The following is a 26,489-nucleotide window of genomic DNA, read 5'->3' on the forward strand; positions in this document are numbered from 1 at the left end:
CCTGGAATTGGAAAAAATCTCAAAAAACAAAGAGCCCTACGCTTTGGTATATACACATGGTTGGATGCTTTGAAAATGTAGGAAGGATCGGACTTTAAACACCGAATATAAATGAGTTTCCACTGCTGTCTAACATAGTCAACATATCTGATCAAGCTTAAGTCAAAGAATGGAGTTTAAAGCTGCTGCCTCCCAACGATAATTCTGTGAAATGTATGTGAAATTGTGTTCAACTTGAGATATCATAATCAACCTAATCAAAGCCTGTCACTTATAGATTACATATATCATATGAGATATGTAATTTAAGCTAAGCATAATAGTAACAATAATTAAGTGGCAAAGATATGAAAAACTGTGTCGCATTTTCCGCATTTCGCGCAGTTTCATAAAAATGTTGCATGCTGTACGATTGCCGAGTCGATGCCATACAGTATTTATATTTGACTATGGATTTAGTTATTTTTGGTTGAATGATTGGCATTTGCTTTAAGGGGCGCCTGGTGGAGACTGCTTCCGTTTTTGCATGCCGCAGATTGCGAGGCGAGAAGCTGTGGCGAAAATTGTTCAATTGTTGCCACCTTGTGGAGCGCACGAGTGAGCAGCCAACGGGCACGCCCACCCAACTCCCCTGGCCGACAACAAGCGCGGCAACAACTTGTTTAATCATAATTAAATACACGTAATGCGGGACGCCCGTGTGTGTGGCATGCAAATGTGGCAGGCAATGGAAGCTGCAGCGCGGCCACATCAAATGCAATCGACACTCGTTAATAACTTGGCTGTGCACCACATGCTGCACCACATTAGCACGGTGCACTGAACCTGGGTCCAGCCGCCAGCCGATATAAAAGCTCGCCAGCCGCCAGCCCGCCCAGACAGTGCGAAAAGCGAACGTGCCACAAACGGTGGCAAGCAGCAGCGCAGCCAACGATTAAACAACAACAACACAAGCCAAAATCAAAATGACACAAGTGAGTGTTAAGTGAATAATTAGTGAGTGCAGTGAATGAACGGAGTGAATAGAAAAGAACTCTTGAATATAATCAGAAAAGTATAGCTGAAGTATATCCAAAAGAAATTAATGTGATAAATTGACTAAAATTCATTTAAAGACAAATTTTAGCATATAAAATGAGGCGAATGTCATTCAGTCAGTGGAATTACAAACATATCTGTCATTTTGAATGATGAGCGAAATAAAAACTTTATAAATCTATGCCACTTAATAGAGTTTAAAGTGAATGTCATTCATTGATTCCATTGGCCAATTGTTTGGTCACTTTGAATGTGTTTGATCTATAAAAGTGTCGCACGAATGGCATTCACGGATTCCACTGACAAGCACTAACATTCTTGTCATCATTTCAATTGTTATGAATAATTATTCCAATAATTGATGATGAATTAATATGAATGAATAATTATTCATTTATTTGAATATGTGTATTCAATTTTAGAAAAATATCAGAAATGTAGACAACATTCTGCCAGTGGAATTTCCCTTTAAATCAATATGGAATCAATAGGCTCAATTGCCATATTGGGAAGATTCTCTTTGCACCTCATCTAATTCTCTAAGTTCTGATTTCTCTCTCTCTCTCTTTCTTTCTCTTTCTCTACTCCCTTAGCTCTCCGCGCCGCCTTTGAAAGCGAGCAATCTTCTCGCTCTGCTGCTGCTGACGGCCACAATGCTGCAGGCGCGTCGCATCACCAGTCGCCGGCTGGTGATCCACGTGCCCGTCAAGATGAAGACGCATCATCACACCCACACCGTCTACAAGGTGCTGCACGGCTCTGGCGGCGGTAGCGCCGGCGGCATCAAGCAGACCGTCTATAAGGTGGTGGGCTTCTCCGGCGAAGGCGGCGGTGGCGGCCACGGTCATGGGGGCGTTGGCGGCATAAGCATGGGTCACGGCAGTCACGGCCAGAGTCACGGTCACAGTCACGGCCAGAGTCACGGCATGGGCCTGGGCGAGATCACGTATGAGGACCGGCATGGCTGCGAGAGCGGCAAATTGATGCCATCGCATCGGGACATGCTATTCAATCATTACGCGCGCCAAGACCAGGAGGAGGCGGTGGCCACCGACTATGCGGAGGAGCGGGACGAGTTCATTGATGTCAGGGATGCCTGGTTGTGAATAAAGTCGTGTGAAAAACGTTGCCGATTAATTATAAAATTCCAGCCGCCCACAGCTTACAGTCCGCTCCGCAGCATCCCCATTCCAATCCCAGAGAAATTATCCAACTACCAACTGAGAAGTCGTCGCTGCATTTGCATGCGGCTCAAAGTAATTACAAAATTGTTGAAGCCATGTCGACATCCTCGCCCATGTTCTCCCCCAACTCCACCGGCGCCCCGTTGCCTTCGTCTGGCAATGGTAAAAAATGCCAGCTATGAAGTTGTCTCGTAGTCGCCGTCGAAATCGAAAATCCGATTCGAATTTGGCGTCTGTTTCTGTGCCTTTTGTTTATTTGTTTCTTCTCTTTGTTGTAATTTGAGATACCTCTGAGTATTGGGGGAACTGGAGACGGGGTAGGGAAAGGCACTCATGACTACGATGAGTCGCGCACTTGAACCTTAGCTTAAAGCATTTGCATAGCTCTCTACTTGAGCCGAGACCATGGCATATTTTAGTGGACAATTAAATGTGACAAAAGGCAATGAATGGAATATGTATAAGACATGGAAGATAAGATAAGGCATACTATAAGAAGTTAAATTGGGGGTACCCTAAAAAATACGATAGGGAAATAGAAGTAGTATTTGTAAGCCAAAAAGAATTAGCAGTACTTTACGGAATTCGCAATGAATTAACAGTTAAATAAGGAGTCCCATAAGGAATACCAAAATAATTAGGAAAATACCGTTAGGTGAAAAGAATTAGGAGTTGAATGAAGAGTACTATTAGGGACATCAAAAGAAGTAGGAGAATAATTAGGAATTATTAGAAATCTAGAAGAATTAGGAGTTAAATAACGAGTCCTATTAGGAACACGAAATTAATAATGAGGATAATTAGGAGTACCATTAGGAGAATTAGGAGTTAAAAAAGGAATTATATGAGGAACACAAAAGAGAATTAAATTGAAGAGAATTAGGAGAATAATTACGAGCACTTTTAGGAATTTAAATATAATTAGGAGTTAAATAAGGAGTACTATGAGGCACATGAAATGAAATAGTTGTATATTTAGGAGTATTTTTAGGAATTTAAAAAGAATTAGGAGTTAAAAAGCGGCTACTATTAGAAACTCGAAAAGCATTGGGAGAATAAATTCTAGTTCTATTAGGAATTCAAAAATTATTAGTAGTTAAATACGGAGTCCTATTAGGAACAAGAACAGAATTAGGAAAATAATTGGGAGTACCATTAAATTATTATCAGGAATTAAAAGAAGGAATGGAATATAATAAAAAGAAAAATAAGGAGTAATATTAGGAATATGATAACTGGTATTCGGAATACGAAAAGGTATAATAAGTATAAGTAAATTATAATATGAGGAATTATATTTCGAAATAGCAACATTAATATGTTTATGAATTAACTAAGGAATATATTTTCAAACTCATTTTGGAGTAGCTTTCCGATAAATACTTTCAGAAAATAAAAATCACTTGAGGCAATTTTTAAGCAGTTCTCCATTACAACTAGGAAGACTTTAAGGAATATTATTATATCAAGTTACAGTACGACTACAGTAGACAATCACTATTTCCACTACTGGCACAGCACATACCCTGACAAATAGCCTTTAAATGCAGAAGCCTGTTTAGACTTTAATTTGCAAGCTAATCCTTCTGATTAACCAACATCAATTGACTTGCAACCTGACGTTTAGCTACTGTGTAATATGCCCATTAGCCCCGCCGGACATGACCCATAATCAATTTAAAATGTCAGCAGCCGGATGGCCCGGGACTTAATTTGAAGTGGAGCAGCAGCAGCCAAGTCTGACATAAGTTGGATTGATCACTGGCCAAATGGGAGACCCGGACAGGTGCCGCTCGCTGAGCGCAGAATAATTTGCGTTTAATTGAAGGCGACAGGGGGGAGCGAGCAGGTCGGGAAGGATTGCGGCATGATGAATGCGTCTGCCTGGCCAGGCGAGATGTGCGCGCTCCACGGGTGGGCCTGGCGCCAGCTTGAGCTGCAATTGATATGAATGCGGCCATTTAAAGGCATTTAGCCTGTAATGATGCTTAAGCCCAACAATCTGGTGCACAGCCAGAGAACCCGATAATCCACTCGTGGAGCACGTGGAGCGGCGAGACGCTCGCCCTGATGAGTTGAGCCTGGGGCATTGTCCGTCAATGCGAACAGTTATTAAAAAATTTTAAGCCTTTGCGTACACAACTTTACCTAAGTCCTGGCCACAAAGCGCACAACAATTTGGCCAAATCAAATGGCCAGCTTAGAGGGAGAGAGAAAGACAGAGGAAGGGAGGGAAGGGGAGGCAGGCAGGCAGGAAAATGCTTTTACTTCCCTATGCAAAAGTATCTTTTGAGCTGCTAAGCCCCAATTTGTATGCCAGTTGTTGGCCTCGAACTGTGTCCAGAACTCCGCATTCAGTTTCCTGGCTTGCGGTCCAAAATAAATCTATTGATTTTGGTAAATGGCTTTTGTGTTCAGCAAAGCCCAGCCCCTCCCCCTCTACCCCCGTCGCTGGCCAAGCAAATACGCCTTCAAACTGGCACAATTTCAATTGACTACTTCAAATTTTGTTTTACCCTGGACAGGTGAAGCATTTAGGGTCTAGTTGAGCTGCCCGAACTGGTAATCACTTCAAAAAACTCAAGAAACGGATGCGAGCTACGAAACTTGTAGAGAAACTTGCACCAGTCTTCAAAAACTTCAATTCAGAGTTCCGTGATGCGTTTCAAGTAGTATTTATGACAATTTGCAACACTAGCATTCACATAGAACATATATTAAATTGATGAACAGATCTCAATTAGCAAAAACACTGTTTAAAAAGCTTGCACATAAATTTGAACTTTTCGTAACTGGATAAGTTCATTGCAGAACATACCTGGATTATATGTCATTTTGCAACACTATTTATTACAGTTTTTGCTCGTTTCATATGCATATTCCCAAAATTCCTGCTGATTCAGGTCCGAAACTTGCTCAATGATTTGTAAAACCCTCCAAAACAAAGTATACAATTAATGCTAGCTCTTTTAAAAAATATTTTGGCATTTGTCAACACTAGCAATGATAAGCCAAAGAATAGAAATAGCAATTCAAGATTTTTCTAAGCCTTATCCAGCCTTATTCGTGGCATTACTCAATACTGCCATGGATATTGAGATGCTCACCTCGAACAGCTGTACAGAAAAGTCTTCAGGATATTTCTGCCTAGATTTATATAAGAAAGTCTCCGACATAACTCAACACTGGATTTGCTTTTACCCAAATACAGCTACAGTGCATGCAAAATTCGTTGAATTCCTATCGCTTTCTCGTTATATATGTTACATTTTGTAATTGAATTGGATACCGAAGCTGTGCAGCTGCAGCTTGTTTACCCTTTGTCTAGCCCTTTGATATTTCATTTTGTGATGCCCAGCGCCACAAATTGTATGGCTGGCTGTTTGCTTAATTGGTTTCATTAGGGTTCTATGTTGTATTTTGTATTTTCCACTTACCGTCCTTGCGTTTGCCGGCGCGTAAAATGCCAAAAAAGCGACGCTCCCGAGTGCCAATGGGCAGTGCTGTAAAACAGGGAAATAAGAAATACGAAAAATAAGTTTTGTAAAATGTGGCAAAATGCACAACTTTAAGTTGGGGCCTCAATGTAAAAGTTTTCTGAAAGGTTGCCCAGCCACTTAGAGTTACAGTTACACGTGTCGCCGCAGCAACAACATCCCCAGAGTCCTCGACGCTGGTTGGGCATAATTTTCCACAAAGTGACAACCAAATAAACTGGTAGCAAAATAAAGAAAAAGAAAAGGTAAACTTTTCACCGGACAGGTGCCAAGTGCGGAATTTGTCTATGGCACTAATTTTAACGCCATTAATTTGCAAGGCAGAGGGACAGGCCAGAGTGTGCGAGAGGAAGAGAGAGAATTTTAAATTAAATGGACACAACTTTTATTGAATTGAGTCCAGACTCGAAAAGGCCAGGCAGCCAGCCCGAATTGTGTCGAAGTGCTCGGCACAACGACAGGCACAACGTCATGTGGAGAGCCGGGCAGCAAATGGCAAGACGGAAACGGAAGCGCATTACTCAGCTTTCCAGGCGAGCAGTCCTTGTTGCACAGCACGTTTACACGCAAGTGATTGGCACAGAGGGGGAGAGTGGGGCTACAAGGGGAGCTTCTGTGGGCGTACCAGCAATCAAAGGGAACACACGCTCTGTCAAAAGGAAGCTCCGGCGGCAAAAGTTGAGGCAAAGTTTTTGATTTCATGATATATTTATGGGCTGCTTCCGTAGCTCCTTGGGGTAATAAACTTTTTGCTTAAAAAGTCCTGCAAGGCGGCTGCGGCTTACGAGCTTCAATTTCCCTTTACCAAGATTTTTGGGTGCACACACACACACACTCACACGCACTTTAAAGGCTTGCGCTTGAGGTAAAGCACATTGCGTATACGTGATGTTGACCAGCACACAACATCCAAATGTTGATGACCAAAGCTGATGACCATCAGGTTGCTGATGATGATGATGTGGCATGACGCTTGTTTAGTGGTTCTTGTGGTCAGTGGCACGCAGCAGCGACCACAGGGAAGCTGTGGCATGCATTGTTCTACTCGATTATGGCAGTGGGCGTGAAGGGAAGAGAAGGACCAGGAATTGTTTTTATAAAAATACAGAAAAAACTGCAATATTATGGGGAAAAATTAGAGGAAAAAAATTAGAGTAAACACAGCGAATGTAATAGCCAGATTTTCACTCCAACTTAATACTAAATGCACTTAAACTGCTTGCGAATTATAATGAAAAATGGTTTGTTAATGCATTTACGTAAAAAGTGCAATATTGAGGAAAACCAAGTAGAGGTAAGCACAGCAAACGTAATAGCTAGATCTGCACTTCCACCTGCTTGCGAATTATAAGGAGAGAAGGACGAAGAATTGTTTTTATACAACTACAGAAATAGCTGCAATATTAAGGGAAAAATACAGGTAAGCACAGCAAAAGTTAAAGCCAGATTCTCATTCCAACTTAATACGAAATGCGCTTAAACTGCTTGCGAATTATAATGAAAAATGGTTTGTTAATGCATTTACGTATCTCACTCAGCAGTTTAAAGCTGTTGCCGCTGTCCAGCATTAAAATGGTTGCATTAATTATGCCAAGCAACAAAGTAATCAGATAAGTCCCGCCGCATGGCCACACACACCCTCACACACACATACACACACGCTCTCTCACACACACAGGCACAGGTATGAGGCCAGCGTCCGTTCAGGTAGCCGTATGGCAGTGGGAACTGGGATTGTGTGTCAGGCTAATGGAAAAATCGCTTGGGCATAAAATCAATTAAATATTAAATAAACGCTATCAGCAAATAGCAATTTTCCGACCCCCTCACAACAACTCATCCTCCGTCGTTTCAAGTGAAATACAAACAGAGCAGAGCTCCGGCTCCGGGTCTGGCTCCGGCGTATATTATGAGCCAGCGTAATCCTTGCAATTATGAGCTCGGGCAAACATTATCTCAATATTGCATGAGAAGAGCATGAAATGAACCAATAAGCAATGTTGAGCCCTCCAAACGGACACACACACACGGAAAGACTTTGATAAACTCAACGTGCTGTTGCATGTTGCATGAAAATTCAAATATGAATGAATTTTGGGCAGGTGCACAAGAGCAGCTGCAGGTGAGTGTGCAAGGGTGAAGCTTGGCAAAAAGACTAATTATGTATTCATTAAAATGGCAAATGCCAACAAGAACATCAACCCTATGAGATATCATAATAAAAAATAAACACACAAAATGAACTTTCAGGGTGAACAGCTGAATTACAATTTTGATATGATTTTGCATAATGCCAAACCAGTTTGTGCAGTCGGATTTTTTTTTTTTGTGGGATTAAAATGTTAACGTACACATTTTCATATTTCGTGGCAGATATGTGAAAGGGTAAAAGGGAATAAACAGAACATGGCTCAGGTTTGAGCTTGAAATGTGTGTAAATTGATTGGATGACTAGCGCTAAGGAAAGCTTTTGTTAACAAATTTTCCTGCCGAATTTCTCCATTTTTGGCTTTCTTTTCATATATTTTCTATAAAACTTTACCTCGTATCGCACTCTCATACAAAATATACTCCGTATATGCGATAGTATAGGACTCTATATGTAACACGGAATCTTTATCTATTTGCTTTGCTCTACATCATTTAACACCGCCCCCGCTGACCGTGCTCCTCTCTTTCTCTCCATCACACGCTCTCTCTCTCTCGCTCGTTCTCTCTATAATAGATTTTCTCTTTATTACATTCTCGCTTCCTATGACACTCTCTTTCTATCATACTTTCATTCACTCTCATTCACTCTCTTTTACTCTCTCTATCCCACTCTCTTTTTCTCTCTCTATATATATATCTCTCTCTCCTTTTAACTCTTCTCTATTACACTCTTTCTCTCTTCCATTCTCCAAACCTAATGATCTTTCCCATTCTCTTTATTCCTTTTAATTCCTAAATCTCTTTAAATCTCTTACTATCCTAATTATCTTCCGTACTCTGTTCCTCCCTTATTATATGTCCCTCTTACAGTACTTACTGTGAACACATTTCTCTTTTCCTATCTTTATACCTCTATGTCAATATTTTGCGCTCCATTTCTCTCTGGTTTTCTAAACCCCAGAGAGGGAGTTAACCTCTCTTCGATTGACGACTGGTGTTAAACTCCTATTGTTGATAAGTATTATTTTTTCTTTTAGCTTATCGCTAAAATATTATCTATAGGATAATATACGGTATATTATCTATAGGATTATATACCCTCTATAAACTTATATTCCCCCCTAACCCATTGAATACACTTAATTATTCTTGTGAGCAGAACGTTTTTACTGAACCGCTTGACTTAAAATCTACTTAGAACTAGAAATAGGTTCGATTGTTGATGATTGTTGTTCTTGTTTCCGTTTGGGTCATTGAGAGCATATTTAGTAGGTGAAGACGCCAGCGATGGACTTGAAGAAGCGATAGATTGGCTTGGGTATCTCGACGGCAAAGAGCACAGCGTTATCATCATTGGCCTCCGGTGACTTAGAGCGCTGCTGGTTCGAGGGATGCACCTGGTGAAGACTCCGGTAGATCTCATTGATCTGGTTGGGACTGAAGCCGCCCTCTTCCTTATTGTTGGTCGGAGCATAAAGAACAGGCTGAAGCAGCAGCTGAGAGTTGCCGACTTGTTCATGGATTTTGATGGGAGAGCCTTCAGACTTGGTCGTATTATCATTACTTGCTTCAGACTTCTTATCATCACTTGCTACGGGTACGGCTGGCTTTGGGTTAGGCTGGGTTGGTGCAGTCTCGGGTGTTTTGTAGATGAAGATGTGGCCGATTAGCTGAAGAGCCTGCTGATTGGGTGCTCCTTGTTGTTGATCCTGACCCTCGGGCGCGCGGCGCTCGTGTATATAGAACTCCGGGGGATCGTAGTACGTACCACCATTGTTATAGTAGGGCTTTTTGTTGTAAAGCTGTTCCGTCTGTTGTGTGTCTGTGTAATTGACGACTTGACCACCGCCATGGGGTTTCCAGAAGGGAATAGGCAGCAGAGGTAGAGAAATGAAGCCGGGCTTACCATACGAATGATGAACGTTTCCACCGCCATAAGGGGGCACTGGGTTGACCACGTTGCTGTTGTTGTAACTGGGCCAACTGCCATATTTGTTGTCGGTATGGTAAGAACCTGAGCCTGAACCCTGTGGCACGAAACCTCCGAAGAATGGTGGCGGCAGCGGAAACAGCGCCGGCTTGTATTGTATATAATGATGATCGTGCGAATGGTTGTGAATGTGGGTGTTGTTCGGCGGCTTTGCGGTTGTGTGCGTATTGTTGGCAGTCACTGCATCCGTATCGACAATGAAAAACTCGTCCGGATAATACTCTCCACCTTCCAGTTCAAATTTGTTGCGTCCTTCAGCCTGCACCTTATTCACAGCCTGATTGCCAGTGCCCTCCACTTTGTCTACGACTTGCTCCGTGATCTCATTCTTAGCGATCTCATTGGTGGCTTGCTTCTGCACTGTCTTGAATTCCTTGTCAGCAACTGGTTTTTCTTCGACCATCACTTTTGGCGCCTGGGACTGCACGATCTCAGGGATTTCTTGTGGCACTGGAACAGCTGCTGTCTTAGGCAACACATTTGACGCTTGGGACTGCTGAGCCTTGACTTCTTTGGCCACCACATGGGACAGCTTAGGCTCCTCCTGCTTCTGCTGCTGCACTATCTGCGGGACATCTTGGGCTACCACATTAGCTACATTGGAAACCTCCGACTGTTCGGGCTGCGCAGGATTGTTAGCCACCTGAGAGACAACATTGACTTGCTCTACCTTCAACTGTACCGGCTGGACAGGGTTTTCAACCACTTGGGAGACCTCATTGGCTTGCTCTACCGTCGATCGTACCGGCTGCGCAGGAAACCCGGCCACCTGGGAGACAACATTGACTTGCTCTTCCTTCGACTGTTCCGGCTGCACATGGTTTTCAGCCACCTGGGACACCACATTAGCTAGCGCAGGATTCTCAGCCACCTGGGACACCTCGTTAGCTTGCTCTGCCGTCGATCGAACCGTCTTCACAGGAAAATCAGAAACTTTGGAGACTACATTGGATTGCTCTACCTTTGACTGTACCAGATGCGCAGTATTCTCAGCCAGCTGGGAAACCACATTAGCTTGCGCAGGATTCTTAACTAGCTGAGAAACCTCATTAGCTTGCTCCACTGTCGACCGTACTGGTTGCACGGGAATCACGGCTACTTGGGAGACGTCATAAGCTTGCTCTACCGTCGATCGTATCGGCTGCGCAGGATTCTCAGCCAGCTGGATCAGCTCATTGGCTTGCTCTGCCGTCGATCGAACCGTGTGCACAGGGCTTTCAACCAGCTGGGACACCCCATTAGGTTGCGCAGGGTTCTCAGCCACCTGGGACACCTCATTGGCTTGCTCTACCGTCGACTGTACCGGCTGCACTAACTGATTCACAGCCAGCTGGATCACCTCATTGGCTTGCTCTACCGTCGATCGAACCGGGTGCACGGGAATCTCGGCTACTTGGGACACCACATTGACTGGATCTTCCTTCGGCTGTACCGGCTGCAGAGGGTTCTCAGCCAGCTGGACGACCTCATTAGCTTGCTCTACCTTCGACTGTTCCGGCTGCACAGGATTCCCAGCCACCTGGGACACCACATTAACTGGATTTACCTTCGACTGAACCGGCTGGATAGGGTTTTTAGCCACCTGGGACACCACATTGACTTTCTCTACCGTCGACTGTACCGGCTGCACAACCTGGTTCTCAGCCAGCTGGATCACCCCATTGGCTTGCTCTTCCGTCGATCGAACCGGGTACACAGGGCTTTCAACCAGCTGGGGCACCACATTCGCTTGCTCCACTGTCGATGGTACAGGTTGCACGGGAGTCTCGGCTACTTGGGAGACCTCATTAGCTTGCTCTACCGTCGATCGTACCGGATGCATAGGATTCTCAGCCACCTGGGACACCACATTAACTGGATTTACCTTCGACTGTACCGGCTGGATAGGGTTTTTAGCCACCTGGGACACCACAATGACTTTCTCTACCGTCGACTGTTCCGGGTGCGCAACCTGGTTCTCAGCCAGCTGGATCACCCCATTGGCTTGCTCTTCCGTCGATCGAACCGGGTACACAGGTCTTTCAACCAGCTGGGGCACCACATTAGCTTGCGCAGGGTTCTCAGCAAGCTGGGTCACCTCATTGGCTTGCTCTACCTTCGACTGTTCCGGCTGCACTGGGTTCTCAGCCACCTGGGGCACCACATTGGCTTGCTGCTGCACCTCACGTTTTCTGATAATGCTTGCCTGAGTGCTCAGCACCGCAACCAATAAAACAACAAGTCGTAGCTTATTCTTTGGAGGAGAACACAATAATTAGAGTATTCTCTTACTGGAAAGTGGAGTTCCTCAACTTACCATCTTGAGAGCTTCAGTAGAACTGTGTCTCAATTGGTGTGCATAGCAACTATTTATACCCGCCCAGGACAATAAATTGTTTGCTTATCTACCTAAATAGGAATATAGATATAGATAAATGGCAACATTCCAATGCCATTAGATCACAAATTGTTTTGTGATAGATATCCTAAGGCACTTGGCTGCCTCTCGTATCAGTAGATATTTCCTTTCTTCCGCTTTTTTGTTTTTACCATTTTCTCGTAATTCTTGTTTCCCTGCGCATTGTTTTTGTACACTTAAAAAAGGGCGCCAATGGCAGAAAATATTGGAAAAAATGAAATTGCACTTAAGTTCTATCGTGCGAGTGCCTCAACGAATTGTTGTAGCCATTGTTGTTGTTGCAGTTGCATTTTACGTGCAACATGAAAATGCCATTGTTTTGTAGCGCGCAGCAAAACGGAAATCTATGAATCGCTTTTGTATGTTTTTCCTACCCAACAGCTAAAAAACAACAACTGCAAGTAGAGCCTGGGCAAGTGCAAAAGACTGTCAACTGGGTGGGTGCTGACTGTCGGGGGGGTTGGTGGATGAGGGGAGGCGACGGGGGGTGGTAGTGTAGCCTATCCACCCGCATAAAAAAGTGCACATCAGCTGCATATTCATGCCACAGCCTCAGTCTCAGCCGCACTTGGGAGCTTTATCTGCCGCAGGTGAGCTCAGAGCATTGCAGCTGGTCAATGACATGCTAATGGAGCAGGGGGAGAAAGAGAGAAAGGGAGCGTGCGGGATATTGAATCTCCAGCTGGGCTTAGTAATTGTATTGCCTGATGTATTGTGGTATTTGTGCCCAAGTCTCAATTGATTGAAGTTGGGTCGAATTGAGGGATTTGCAATTGACAGAATTCCAAAGAAAATTCCAAAGCAAACAACAACTATTTGACAAAAGTTGAAAAACTGAACAAAACAGAAGAACAGAAGTATATAAAGCTTGTAATATTGCAACTTTAAGACTTGTGTTCAAATAAATAAAAGCAGCTCGAGCTTTGAATTTATAGAATATATTTAAAATATATAATAATAATAATATATAAATATAAAGCTATATAAATAAATATAGTATAAGTTATATCTAAGACAAGGATCCAAGTATATCCCATACTTATGAGAATAATAATATCAAATAAATATATATAAAGACTAAAGTATATTAAAATTTAAGTATATATATAAGGCTAGTATGTGGATATTTATATCCCATACTAATGAGAATAATAATAAGATTAAATATATATTAAGACTTATAAATTCTCCATGGCATTAAGGATATAGCTGAATATATATTAATATATTCTCATTTGAATTAAAGGAACATGAATGTATAGAAGCCTTTAAAATATGACTGCTTTTTGTAAGCATATCAGAAATTTTCATTCATGGACTTTCACTAATTGGAGGGCTTAACTGGAAGCATATTTACATTGTCTCTTATGACAACGTTTATCGTTTAAATCAAATCCAATCAAATATGTGATAGTTGTATTAACTATTTCTAGCGCCTGTTTAAAGCCTAGACTCGACTCTTTGTTCTCTTCGATAAAAACTTTATAAAATATTTAGTAAATTGGAGAAATTTCTTAACAGAATAGTTGTTGATATCATTTTGCGACGCTCACTGTGCATACAACACGTTGCTGACAACTGAAAATTAAGCGCAGCGCGTTTGCAAATTCCAAAAGGCAGTGAAAAAGTAAATCCCTGGATTTCAGATATTGCCACGAAACAGGCGAAGCTCAAACTGGCAGCTGCCAAGAAACAAAATTGTTTTGCGCAGCGGCAGATGAGCTGTTGAAATTGCAAGTGCGGCACTTGCTCAATTTTTCATGAACCTCCCACAAGTCAAGACGTGAGGAACAGCAGGAAAAAAAAGTAAGACAAAACGAAGACCCAATACACTATTGAATACTCAAGTAGGTTAATCAAAATCACGATTCAATCACAGCTGCCCGTTGTACTGAAGATATCGCAGAACCTAAATATTTTCCTATACAAAAAGCGGGCTAGATTTTAGCTCTACCCAAAAACTGGAGTCTAACAAATCTGGTTCGATATATAGAATTATTTGACCCAAATTTATTTATTAACAGTCTACATTGTGCAAGCTTTTTTAACTAGCTTAAATGCACAACCTTATGAAAGTGTAGTCAACGATTGGCGAAGACTTTTGCTTGAGTCGCAACCCACACAAAATACCAAATGGAGCCACGCGAAATCTGTGAAAAGGCGAAATTAGCAGCCAACATCGTCGTCCGCGTCCGCGTCCGCATCGGCATCGTCGTGGCCAGACAATAAGGCGAGCTGCGGCCCTTGACTCGAGCCAGTTGCAAGCGCACAGAAATGTATGTAAATAAATGGCCAAGAAAAACGACAGCCAAAGCTAAAGCCAAGGCCCAAGGCCCAAGGCCAAGGCAGCAGCAGCAGCAGCAGCCGGGCACAGGCATCCAGTCCATGGAGCCTATAGATAAGAAGCAGAGACTCAACTCGGGACTCAAACGCCAAGCGCAGGCTACGTAGCACGGCAGTCGCTGCTCAAAGGAGTTCTTCTGCTTTTGATGCTCTTGGTTCTTCTTTCTATATACCATATATACCCTGTACCCATAGAGAGTGAAGGGTATATATTATCTTGATCAGTCAGCACAGACAAGCTGCAGCTGTCTTACAGACTATACGAGCTAGAGGTGTTCATGTAGCAGGGTTTCATACACCATAGCTAGAAAGTGTTTACTTTAAAATATCGACAGCTCGGCCAGTTTCCCTGCAATCGATAAATATCGATGCTCACCCTCTCAATTGCATATATCACATATCTTAGTTACAATATCTACCCAATTGTAGAGCTATATATACCGATATCGGTATATATCGTGTATCGAGCTTTTTTCAAATTATCGATAACTTTCCCGTTTTGCCAAAGCCCGAAAATCGACTAATATCGATGTCTAGCTCTAGCTTATAAAGCATTACTATAATGTCATAAGAACTAGAGATACAAAATCTGTAGCGTTTCATATACATCACACGCAGTTCGCGTTTACATCAACTTATCGATAACTTTTCATATTGACAAGAAATCAATAAATATGGATATCAATCCTTAGTAAATCGTAGATTCTAAGAGCTGAGCACACTAGATTTTGCAGGCAATTTAAGGCAAATATATTTTAAGAGCTAAGGTTCGCGTTTACATCAACATATCGATAACTTCTTAGATTAACCAGAAATCGATAAATATATACATCTCGCATATACACATTAAGCCCAACTCGTAGATTATAATAGCTGAACACGCCAGAAAATATATTTTAAGAGCTAGAGTCTGTCCTACAGAAGGAAGCAGGCTAGCGAAGACGTAGGGAATCCGCTAGTCGAGCATGCTCGATTAGAACAAATTTTTCTTCTTGTTTTTTTGGGCCTTACTCTTTCATTTTGGGTGTGTGCGCGCGCGTTGCTATAAGATCAATGTGTGAGCTGGGCCAAAACGGACGGACAAACGGACTGTGGCATCTGCAGCAGGTGTTTTGCTTTCAGGCGGCGATGGCGACGGCGACGGCGGCGGCTGCAACACAATATGGGTAACGAGCTGGCCCCCAAAACGGGGCAGCTTTATCGGCGCATAATTCACACGGCTGCCTGTGGCCGTGGCAGATGTCCATGGCGATGGACTGCGACTGCGACTGTGAATGTGGCTGGCAGCAATTTGATTGACTCACAGTGCGGCCTGTGCGCTGTGAGCTGTGAGCTGCTCGTGTGAATATGAAAGAGGCAAATGGCAAACACACACAAACACACACACACACACGGACAATAGCAGGCCAAATAGCTGGAGGTGTTGCCTGGCGACCCACTCAACGAATGACCCACCGAATGCAAACAGAAAACAGCTCAGGCTGCAGCAGGAGTTGCATCACATCCGCATTCGGCATTCAGCACGTGCAGCACGTTGCTATCTAGTTCCGCTAAGGCCCCTCCATACTCCCCCCCCCCCCTCCCTCCCCCCGCTCACATCATCAACGCTTTAGAATTCAAAACATTTCAGACAAATTGGCGTCGCTTTCAGCAACGTGTGACAAAATGCTACGCAAACACCGACTGAGAGAAACCCTTTTAGCCGCTACCCTACCACGCCACCCCTTGCCACGCCCTAACCCCCCAGAGCATTGTCCAGCTGCAGCAGCAAACAGAAAATGCCCTGCCTTAATTTATGCCAAAACGTTGCTCAGGCGACGTTGACGACGTCATTTGAGAGCACGACGAGAAGGACAGGCTGCTCCTCCTCCTCCTCCTCCTCCTCCTTGGGGGCAGCCGGTTGAAGGTGTCGCTTTATATGCAATAAATAAGATGCAGGAACAGGCACAGGCACAGCCATGGGCACAGCCAACGCATCTGAATAGAAACCCAAGCGAGAAGCAGCAGCAGCAGCAGGTTCACTGCTGGCAGCCTGTGGGAAAAATGTTAACGAGCCAAGTAGCCTCATAAGGAAGTGGAGCCGCGCCGCGGGGCAAGCGGAGCGGGGATCATGAAACGTATGTCACCATGGGCCGATTTGAACATTAATTAGACGAAACGCCAGTCGGGCATGCAATGAGTTCCAATAAAATAATATTGCAAAAAAAATACAATTCAAATTGCAGAGGGAAATTGCATTGGTTAAAAACTTTGCTATGCCTTTGGGTTTTCTTTTTATTATACCAAAAACTATTCAGATATGTTTATTAATCGGAACACAATATTTCAAGACAATCTTAGGTAAAGTAAATAGACCCGTTTATGCCTCCAAATACTTTAAAAAGCAAGTCCACAAACCAGTTTTTTTGGTTTGAATCTGGGATAACCATTATTTTATGTAACTTTAACCGAACCTGTTGCTCAAAAAATAAATTTGAAAGAATATTTTAACAAAAACTATTTGGGAATTTTTTGCAAATGATTTTCATTATAAATCAGTGAAACCCTTAAGACTTACACCACAATATCTTCTTATTTATATATAAGATATTAGATATGAATGTCGAGAATAATATAATATAATATATTGCCCGACTTAGATCAACATCAACATCAATGAAGATAACACACTTCTTTATTGCCAGAAAGGAAAAATGTTTTGCTATAAGAGAAGTTTGATCTATTCAAAATAGGAAAAAAACAACAAGTGATGGAAAAGGATTCGACCCAAAGCCTAGTTAAAAAAATATGGTTAATTAGATTGAAGCAGCAAGTAGAAGAATTAAACCCTGAAACTAGAACAGAACAATAACATTTTCTTTAGGTTTACAGCCATGTTAAAAATAGCATTTAATTTGACTGACGTATGGCAACGCCATTAAGGCACTTACAGAGCTGCCCAATTTTAGAAAAGTAAAGCAAAAAGTGCGCAAAATTAAGATATGGCAACTCTGGCACATGGGAAATTATTGCCCTAAGCCATGGTTTGTACATAAACTATATTAAAAGATATATTGATACGAATTGATGTCACAGTGCATTAAAAAAGTCTGATAACCTTTTGGCAACTTTATAAGAGGAAGAAATTGTTAACTGTAAACATGATATAAATCATTGGCGGAACGTATTTAAATTGTTGTGGCATTGTGGGCCGTAACTGTCTGTAAACACTTGACATATCTTGGCAGCAATTAAACAGTCGTTTGCCACCGTACACAATGGGACAATGGGCGCATATATGTATAGAAGCAGAAGATGGTAGAGATCTGTCTATGGCACAGTCGCCAGCCCTATTTGACAGTTCCCCCAGTAACTCAGTGGCAGCCACTTTGCCGGAGATGCCACAGCGCCTCTCTGAGGCGCCACAACATTGTACGCCATTCATGAGACAAGTATGTGACCCATTTTTTCGACCAGTCGTTCCCCTCCCCCTCCTCGCCCCTCCGTCTGGTGTTGTTTGCTTAAACGCTTGCCTGTATATGGCCGGGAGACAGCTAGATAAATATGTGAGCAGCTTTTCACACCTCACCGCGTCTGCTTCCTCTTCTCGAGTGGCGTTGCCAGACAGTGCCAAGTCCCATTGGGGCCCACGTGCTTCGCGGGCTTCTTGAATTTGATTGGCCGCGTTTGGTTAATCTGCCATCTAGTTGGCAACGCGCGCGTAAAAATACTTTTTCAATAAGTCCGAGTTTCGCAGCAGCCGGCAAAATTTTTGTTATACATGGTATATTGCGCTTATTGCATGTGGCAGGCGGGCCCATTTTCAATTAAGCGAAATTAAAAATTTATTACGACCCACGACCAAAAGAAAACAAAGGCACAAAAGCAAATAGAGAACTTGGGGTAAAAAAAAAAAAAGAAGAGATGTTTATGTTTTCATTAATAAAAAAATATATATATAAAAGGAGAAGTAAAAACAGGAGATGATGGTACAAGAGCAAGTGCGTCGGTGGATGATTGAGCTGCTACTGCTGCGGCTGCTTTGGGTGGAACAGGAGCAGGGACTGGGACAGGGCCTGAGGCAGGGGTGAGAGGTTAACAGGCACTGGTCCGGTTAGCCGTACTTTCCCCGTTTTATTTGCGTTGAAGTTTTAATCATCGAAATGACATTGACAGCCTGACAGGCGAGCAGCCGGACACGGACGAGCGTAGGGCAACAGAAGGGAGCCGGAGGAGAGGGGTAAGCAGCGCGGGGATAAGAGCTGGGCAGGCTTTGAATGTTTTTTATTGGGCTGAAATATTTATGAGGCTTAAGTGATTATTGAATTGAATATAGGTTGCACGAATTGTAAAAGTTTTCGCATTCAAAAAGTTATTAACGATGAAAAACGTTATGAATAATGATGGAAAACAAAGAGCACTCGGATTTCAAGGGGGGGAATAAAACATTGGACCGGAATAAAACATTAAAAAATGAAATTTGTGTGGCAATAAAAGAAAGCAAGCAATATGGAATATCTTTCTATGGCGGAGGATTCATGCTCGATTGCCAGGTTAGGGTATAGATTAAGTAAGGTTAATCATAATCAAGATTAAGTTTATAGTTTTTAAGAATCTATTATATTTTTAATATAAATCTGTCTTTGTCTAGCTTGGGATTGTTTCTATGAAGCCTATGTACTACAGTCCTATTGGATAGGACTTCTTCTTGTAATAAATGTTGCGACTCACAAATTCGTTCGATCGAGTCGGCCTACTTCCGTTGTCTAGAACATCCGGTAATTAGGGGTTTATTTATTACATAAACAAACTGTTTAATGCAAAGGTATATGAAAGAACTGAAATCTATATCCAAAAGCGAATTACATTATACATTGGATAGGTCTTGTCTCAAATGTCCCTCAGGACTATTCTTTATTGTAAGTTTGCAAAGGATGAAAACATGTAGATCTTTAAGTAATACACATAAAGCTACCTCTCGAGTTGAACACTTTTAAAAGAAGCTGTTTAATACAAACGTATATGAAAGATCTTTTTAAATCTATACACAAAAGCTAATCATTGAGACGTAAGATCGCTTTAGAAAGGTGTGAATAAATGTAAGATGTTTAATAGATTACTTTTGCGAATATCCCTAAGGACTATTCTTTATTGTTAGAGTACTTAGATCTTTAAGTAATACAAATAAAGCTACCTATATTCGCAAAAGTAATCTATCAAACATCTTACATTTACTCAGACCTTTCTAAATCCTACAAGACGATATAAAATGATATTTAAAAATATATACAAGGCACATGCAAACATGATCAACTCTTAATTAAAAGGCAAACAAGGGTAAATCGGTATATCGCTTAAGAACCCGAAACCTTGCCACAAATAAACAACCATTAATCACAAACACAAATTTCAACTTTGTGGAAGTTAATAATATGCCACTTCAGAGTGTTTCGCAGACAAACCGAACTTTGTTTCCGACAGTTGTGCGGCAAATATAAAGTTGTTGGCCAAAATAAGTGTTTAATTGACAAACCTTTTTAACAACTTGGCGCTTCTCTGTAAGCTGCTTTCTCCCTCACTTTTTTACCACTCGCTCTCTGTCTCTCTCTCTTACTGCCTGTTACTTTTTTTCGAGTTGCTCTCTAATTCAATTAGCATAACGAACATTTATGTAGCTGCAGCTACTCGTATAAGTTTTCCTCAATTAAAACTTTTGACAACGTGCCGCACACACACACGAACACACACACACATATGCACAAAGAGCATCAACTCGTATGTAGATTTTTAGCTGACTTGCAATAAATTTGAATTAATTTGATTTACTTTTGTGCGCGCACACAACTTTTTACTTTATAAATTTTTCAAGTATATTTCAAGTAAATACAATTTTCCGTCGCACTAATAACACACTTCCGTTTTGCTCCGGCAACAATGGCGGCTGCGGTGACTTCCGCTTACACACTTACACACTCACACACACATACTCACTGGCAGCTTACGCCGGCTAAAAAATTGATAACGGCCGTTTTACGTTTTTTTACAACTTTTTTATTTCATTTGATTTTTTTTTTGCCGTATATGTATTTTTTCTTAGGTTTCTCTCGCTTTTATTATTATTATTTTTTGTTTTGCGTATTGTTAAACAAAGAGTCGCAGTTCAACGTACGTTCGTTTTCTAGCTTTAAGCGTATGTTTTACGTAAAATCGTTGTGTCTGTGAGATACGCGCGCGCTGCGTACCAAGCGCCAGCGACAACAAACGCAGACTGCGGCGTTGAGTGCAAAAAAACTTTTTGCAAACTGTTGAAAAATCACACAGGAAAATGTTGTGAAAACAGCGGCAGCAGCAACACGAACCCAGCAACACACGAAGTTGCGGGCGAAGCAACAGCCGAAGCCAACGGGCATCAGCAGCAGCAGCAGCAACAACAGCAACAACAACAACAGCAGCAAGTGTATTAGCAGCAACAACAACAGCAGCAAATGTATCAGCTACAACAACAACAAAAGCAACGTTAGCAACAGCATCCAAATGTTGCCAATGGGGGAATGTTGCTGCATGCCAGAAACGTGCGCATGAGAAAATGTTGCTGAGCATCTTGTTGCTGTTCTTAGTTTTTGTTGCTAGCGCGCACTGTTGTTGTTGTTGCTGCAGCGCTTGCTGTTAGCTTCTTTTTTTTTAGGCGGGAAAATATGTGTGCCGCTGTGTTTGCTGTTGTTGTTGTTGTTGTTGTTGCTGTTGTAAAGAGCGTGTAGCTACAAGCCAAGATTGCTGTATGTTGCAGTGATTATTTTGTCAATTGCAGTGACACAAAGGCATCTATCTAACTTTTGTATCTATGCAACTATCTATCTGTATCTATAGGCAGCGATTACTTCGCTGTTGTTTCAGTCGAGCGGGTTGTGGCGGGGGGCTGCAACAGTTACACAAAGCGCGAGGTTAAGTAGTTTGAAGCCTTTGAGTTAGTCGCAATTGCTCCGCTCAAAGCGTTTCTTTCATCTGCATTTCCACTTAAACCCTCACGAATCCACTCGATAGCAATTAAATTGTGGAAATTGATATTAACATTTGTTAAGAGCTTTGCATTGTTTAATTATGTATTATTTACGCAAACTGATTAGCCAATAAGCCGCTTGTGTGTTCTCCAACATTGCAAACGATTTTCCACTCTATAAACGCACAAGTGAAAAACTATTCAGCTATAGGGAAAATGTCCGCTACAATGGGCATACAAAATTTGCAAATTAAATTTTCATAAAGCTCACGCATATTTCATTAAAGCAATTACCACACGCACAACCGCAAATTGAAATGCATTTAAATAAAATATTTCAAGCATGTGAACCAGCAAAAACGCAAAAACAACGAGCTGCGGTTTCATGGATTTAAACTGGTAACTAACAAATTGTGTTTGTAATATCACAATTTTCATTGGTTTTAAAACTAAATAAATATAAATTTATTTAAGCTTAAAGCTTTACTTTAAGAAAAAGTTTATTTACTTAAAGCTGAAGTTTATTTATCGGAAGCTTTATCTTATTAATATATTTATTCTTCACTTAAAGCTAAAGCTTACAAAGGATTAAAGGCCTTGCGTTTCCTGAAGAAAAATTACAAGTTCATCCAAAGCTTTAAGCTCCACTTCAAGCTTAACCGTATTTAGCTTAAGCTGTTGTATATATACCTTAAGCTGAATAATATACCTTCATTTAAGCTTTAAGCTTTACTTAAAGCCCAAGTTCTATCAATGATTTAGCGCTATAATTCTCTTAGGAAGATGCAGCTTTAAGTTTCACCTAAAGCTTTAAGTAATACTCAAAGCTCCAACAGATTTGCTTTAAGTGAAACATTCGAAATTAATATAAATTTTAAGTTTCACTTTTGTAAGCTTTAAGTTTCAGATAACATTTTCGCTATGTTCAGCAATTTTTTTTAAGCCCGAGCTGTACCCAAAAAATCGCTTTCAACAAGCTTTATACGAGCAAAATTGGCTAAATTAATTTTAAGTGCGTTATTTAGCGTCAAACTGGACCCGCAGCAGCTGCCGCAGCAGAAGCCATCGAAATGCTGGTAATTAAGCGCTTTACAAGTAGCAAAACAAGAGAACCAAAATTGAAGCGAATTTCGCAACAAATTAAATGGAATTTAAGAAAAATGAATGAAATGCCAGCCAACGCGTGGGCGGGGCACATTGCGAACAAGTGTTGGTTCCAGCCACCAAGAGGAAGGGACTAGGGTAAGCTGGAGGGATAGAAACGGGACTTGCTTTAAGCTGGCTGCGTCTTAAAAGCAAACTTCCGTTGTTGTTCTTGCAGGCGCTAAAAGGCACAATGACACCAGCTGAAAGTAGACAACTGCAGAAGCTGAACAAGTCTAAAAAACTGTAAGATAAGTAAATGGGAAAGTGGTAAATATTTCTTAGAGCTTTATGTGAGCTTTAAGCAGAATGAGAACTTTACTCAATGTACTAAAACAACTAGATTAAAGCTTTCAAGAGCATTTTTTAGCTTGACTAACAACTTGATATGTGCTTTAAGTTAGCTTTAATATGCACGTAAGCGGTTTTAAATCTTAGAGCTTTAAAGCTGTAAAAAATAACTTTGAAAGTTGGAAGTTGAACTTCTTGATTGAAATAAAATTAAGTATATAACCTAAAAGCACACAAAGTCAAAGGAAAAGCTCCAAGTCAGCTTTAAAGCTTTTAGGTTTTAAAAATAATGTTGACAGAAGACTATCATAATACAAAGATTTGGGACAAACACAACAAGTTAGATTGAATGCATGAACTTATTTGAGCTTTAAGCGAGCTTTAAGAAAACAAACTATAATTTGCTTCAAAAGCTGTTTGCCTAAAGCTAACACAGCTTTTAACGCCAGAGGGTACTTATTGCTCTTTATTTGTGCTCTTTACTCATTTAAGGCTTAAACACAATTTACAGCTGGTGCTATTGCAGCTTAAGTGTAGTAAAAGCGACTTGTCGCTTGGCACCAAAAAAGTATGCAATGAATTTTTGCAGCGTTGCTAACAGCAGACACGCCCCCCCACCCCATACGCCCACACGCACCGAACAAAACGTTGCGTACAACAAGAACAACAAAATCACAAAACAAATTTCTTTATAATTCACAAAGGAAATGCCAAGCTCAAGGAGTAAAGTGAACACAAGCGCACAGCCAACACACACACACACACACCCCAGCACACACTTGGCTAGAAAGTGTAGAATATGTAGTCCAATTGTGACATAAACATGTGTATGCTCAGCTGCCGCCTCCATCAACTGTGCCAGAGCTACAAAAGGAGCAGCCAAAGGATTACAAACGAGGATGAAGCACAGCACGAGCCAGAGGAGGAGGAGGAGGAGAAGAAGTAGGGGGAGGAGCAAGAGGAAGAACTCTGGCTGTGGCAGTAATACGTGCGTTTCTAATACGCAACATTGTGCACACCATACATCATAGACAAAGGTCCTGCGCCTTTTTGGCCCCGGGGCAACGTCAACAAGAAGACGACGTCGTACACTCAGAAAAAACTTTATCAAGTTTATCAATTTTTATTTAAAATCTGTACGCAATAAATAAATTTTTTGGCAAATCGTTGACAATTATGTATTACGTTTATCTTTATATCAAAAGCTTGACCTTGAAATCAAGCACAAAAATTGTGAAAATATAATCAAGTTTTTCTTAACTTTTTAAGTAAGGAAATTTCATAATCCATGCTCATATTTTGTAATATCATTGAACAGGTTTTAGGTTTATTTCAAGCATGGAAAGTCTTGCAATAATTATTATGCACTTAATTCAAGACTAACTTCTTTATTCCTATAAGCAAAATCTTGTATTAAGTGTTTTGTACTTAATTGAAGTCTTCGAATCTCTTTAAGTTCCTTATTAGAAGACTCAATTGGAATACTGCATCTAAAAGTTGCTGACTTTTATTGAGAAATTGCATTCGCTTAGATTAAGTCAGCAAAGTTTCGTTTTATCTACTTTGTTTTTAACTTAATCCAAGACTTTTGTTCTTATTCTTTTTTTCAGTTTTAATGTTATGCTAGAACATTCAAAAGCAAATGCTACTGAAAATTTGTAAAAAACAAACAAATTATAAATTTTATGCTAGTCGTACCTAAGCTTTTCTCTGAGTGTAGCAGCTGCTCCTCTGCCGTCAGGCGACGACCTTGATTGCGTTTTGCAGTCGACTGACTTACACTTGGGTTTGGCAAACGCATAAAATGTATTTAACACACAATTTATGTCTGCACGAGGCGTTCAAATTTACAGGCCACAGGCAACAGTAGGCTTGGGAGGGATTGGGAGGGGAGGGGGGTTGGGGGGTGTGTGGATGGCAGTGAAAGACGTGCAACGGCAGTTGCGGCACGTTTACACAGGTTTATTTTATTAGCGCGCTGCGCAGGGGCACAAAACGTCTTTTGCCAACAGCAGTCTGGACTAAGGTCGTCCTGTGTCCTGGTTCCGGTTTGCGGCGCTCCGATGCCTCCTCGAGCCTTTGTATCGCACTGTGGTTCGAAAGCAATTGCAGTTCATTTGGATATCCATTTTTTTAGGCCCACCTTGACAACATTTATTTTTAAAAAATTTTTTTAAATCGTGCTTCAGAACTATTGAAAATCTACAAAAGTCTAGAGTCTGGAGCAAAATTATAATTATGGTTAGGTTTAAGGTTCAACTCTTTGTCTTTAGGTTTGGTGCGTTAAGCTGACTTCCATATCTTTAAACATTGATTGTGGCTCAATTATCATTGAAACAATTCAATTTCTACAATTTTTAATTTGCCCGTTTTGCTGAAAATATTTCAACTCTTACATATTTTCATATACAAGACGCGGGCTACATTTGACATCTAACCAAAATTGGCAACTATCAAATTTGGTTAGATAAATGCAAAGTTATTTATACTTTTGACTCACTCAAAAGTTTTTCCGTCAGGGTTCTAGCTCGGTTATTTTTGGATAAATGAAATATATAAGAAATCTATTTCATATTTGTTCAAGTGTTGAACAATTTTTAAATCAAGCTTTATAAACATATTTATCGATAACAGCAATCGATATCAACTCTAATCAAGATTTGAGCTTGTTGGAATTTTATTTTTTTCTTGTAGCTTTTAACCACTGTGCGTCATTGCCATTTGTTCTCGACAGGCAAATTGGCCCGTGGGGCCATCAAACAAAAATCATATGTTTTATACATGCCAAAAGTTTCACCCCACAACTTTTGATGTATGTGCGCGTGTGTGTGTGCGCGTGTGTGTGTGGCAAAAAGTTTAATAGACTTCACTTTAATATTGCACGATTTTGTTGCCTTTTTTTCCATTCTTCTCCTGCTGCGTCTGAGCAAAGTTTTTATTTTGATTTTATAGCTTTGAAGCTTTGAATTTTTAAGCCCTGGCCAGGAATGCGGCCCTAAAAGGACACGTTTTATGGCCCAAACAACAATGTTATATTATTACAAATGATCGACCTAACAGTTGAGCTTTTTTTTTTTAACAATTTAAACTTCCCTTTTAAGGAATTTAAGCAGTCTCTGGCGGCTCTGTAGGAAATGTGTAAAACTCATTTAAAACTTAAAAACTTGCACACAATTATGTAGAAAATGCCAAATGCTCAAAATGTTGCCGCACACATGTGACATTTTCCCAGGCGAACAACAAATAAAAAAAACATATATATATATATAAAAGTGAAGTGTATAGAAAAGAAAACTTTTAATTTTCCGCAAATGCTTGGGCAGACCCTTTTCTTAACAAGAACTTTTCATTTTTAATTAAATGGCAACCGCAGATTCCATGCCCTTTCTCTAAGACCATCTTGCGAGAAAGCGAGAGAGAGAGAGAGAGGGGAAGAGAGGGAGCTGCCTGTCTGAGGTTCGCTTGCAGCGAAAACAGG

At 41.2% G+C, this 26,489-nt stretch overlaps 3 protein-coding genes across 4 annotated transcripts in view; 1 reads left to right on the forward strand and 2 right to left on the reverse strand.

Annotated features, from left to right (window-relative positions):
* Positions 1-26,489, reverse strand: part of LOC135430807 (serine/arginine repetitive matrix protein 1) — a 60,490-nt gene that overhangs the window by 16,323 nt on the left and 17,678 nt on the right. The window contains exon 2 of one of the 2 annotated variants that reach the window (XM_064685607.1): positions 5,660-5,725. The exons of the other annotated variant lie outside the window; for it this stretch is intronic. Within the exon in view, the coding sequence (XP_064541677.1) occupies positions 5,660-5,725 (66 nt within the window). The remainder of the gene's footprint in view (positions 1-5,659; positions 5,726-26,489) is intronic. 2 annotated transcript variants of the gene reach the window in all.
* On the forward strand, positions 966-2,144 carry LOC135430855 (uncharacterized). Its single transcript, XM_064685670.1, has 2 exons — positions 966-974; positions 1,632-2,144. Exons 1-2 carry the CDS (start codon positions 966-968, stop codon positions 2,142-2,144), a joined length of 522 nt encoding a protein of 173 aa, XP_064541740.1.
* Positions 9,087-26,489, reverse strand: part of LOC135430808 (uncharacterized) — a 42,384-nt gene continuing 24,981 nt past the window's right edge. Inside the window, exon 2 of the mRNA XM_064685609.1 lies at positions 9,087-12,093. Within this exon, the coding sequence (XP_064541679.1) occupies positions 9,136-11,682 (2,547 nt within the window). The 5' untranslated portion in view covers positions 11,683-12,093 and the 3' untranslated portion in view covers positions 9,087-9,135. The remainder of the gene's footprint in view (positions 12,094-26,489) is intronic.

The sequence above is a fragment of the Drosophila montana genome, unplaced genomic scaffold (genome assembly GCF_035044405.1).
Source record: "Drosophila montana isolate Dmon_TW-CO22-7 unplaced genomic scaffold, ASM3504440v1 contig_3083_1, whole genome shotgun sequence".
NCBI lineage: Eukaryota > Metazoa > Arthropoda > Insecta > Diptera > Drosophilidae > Drosophila > Drosophila montana.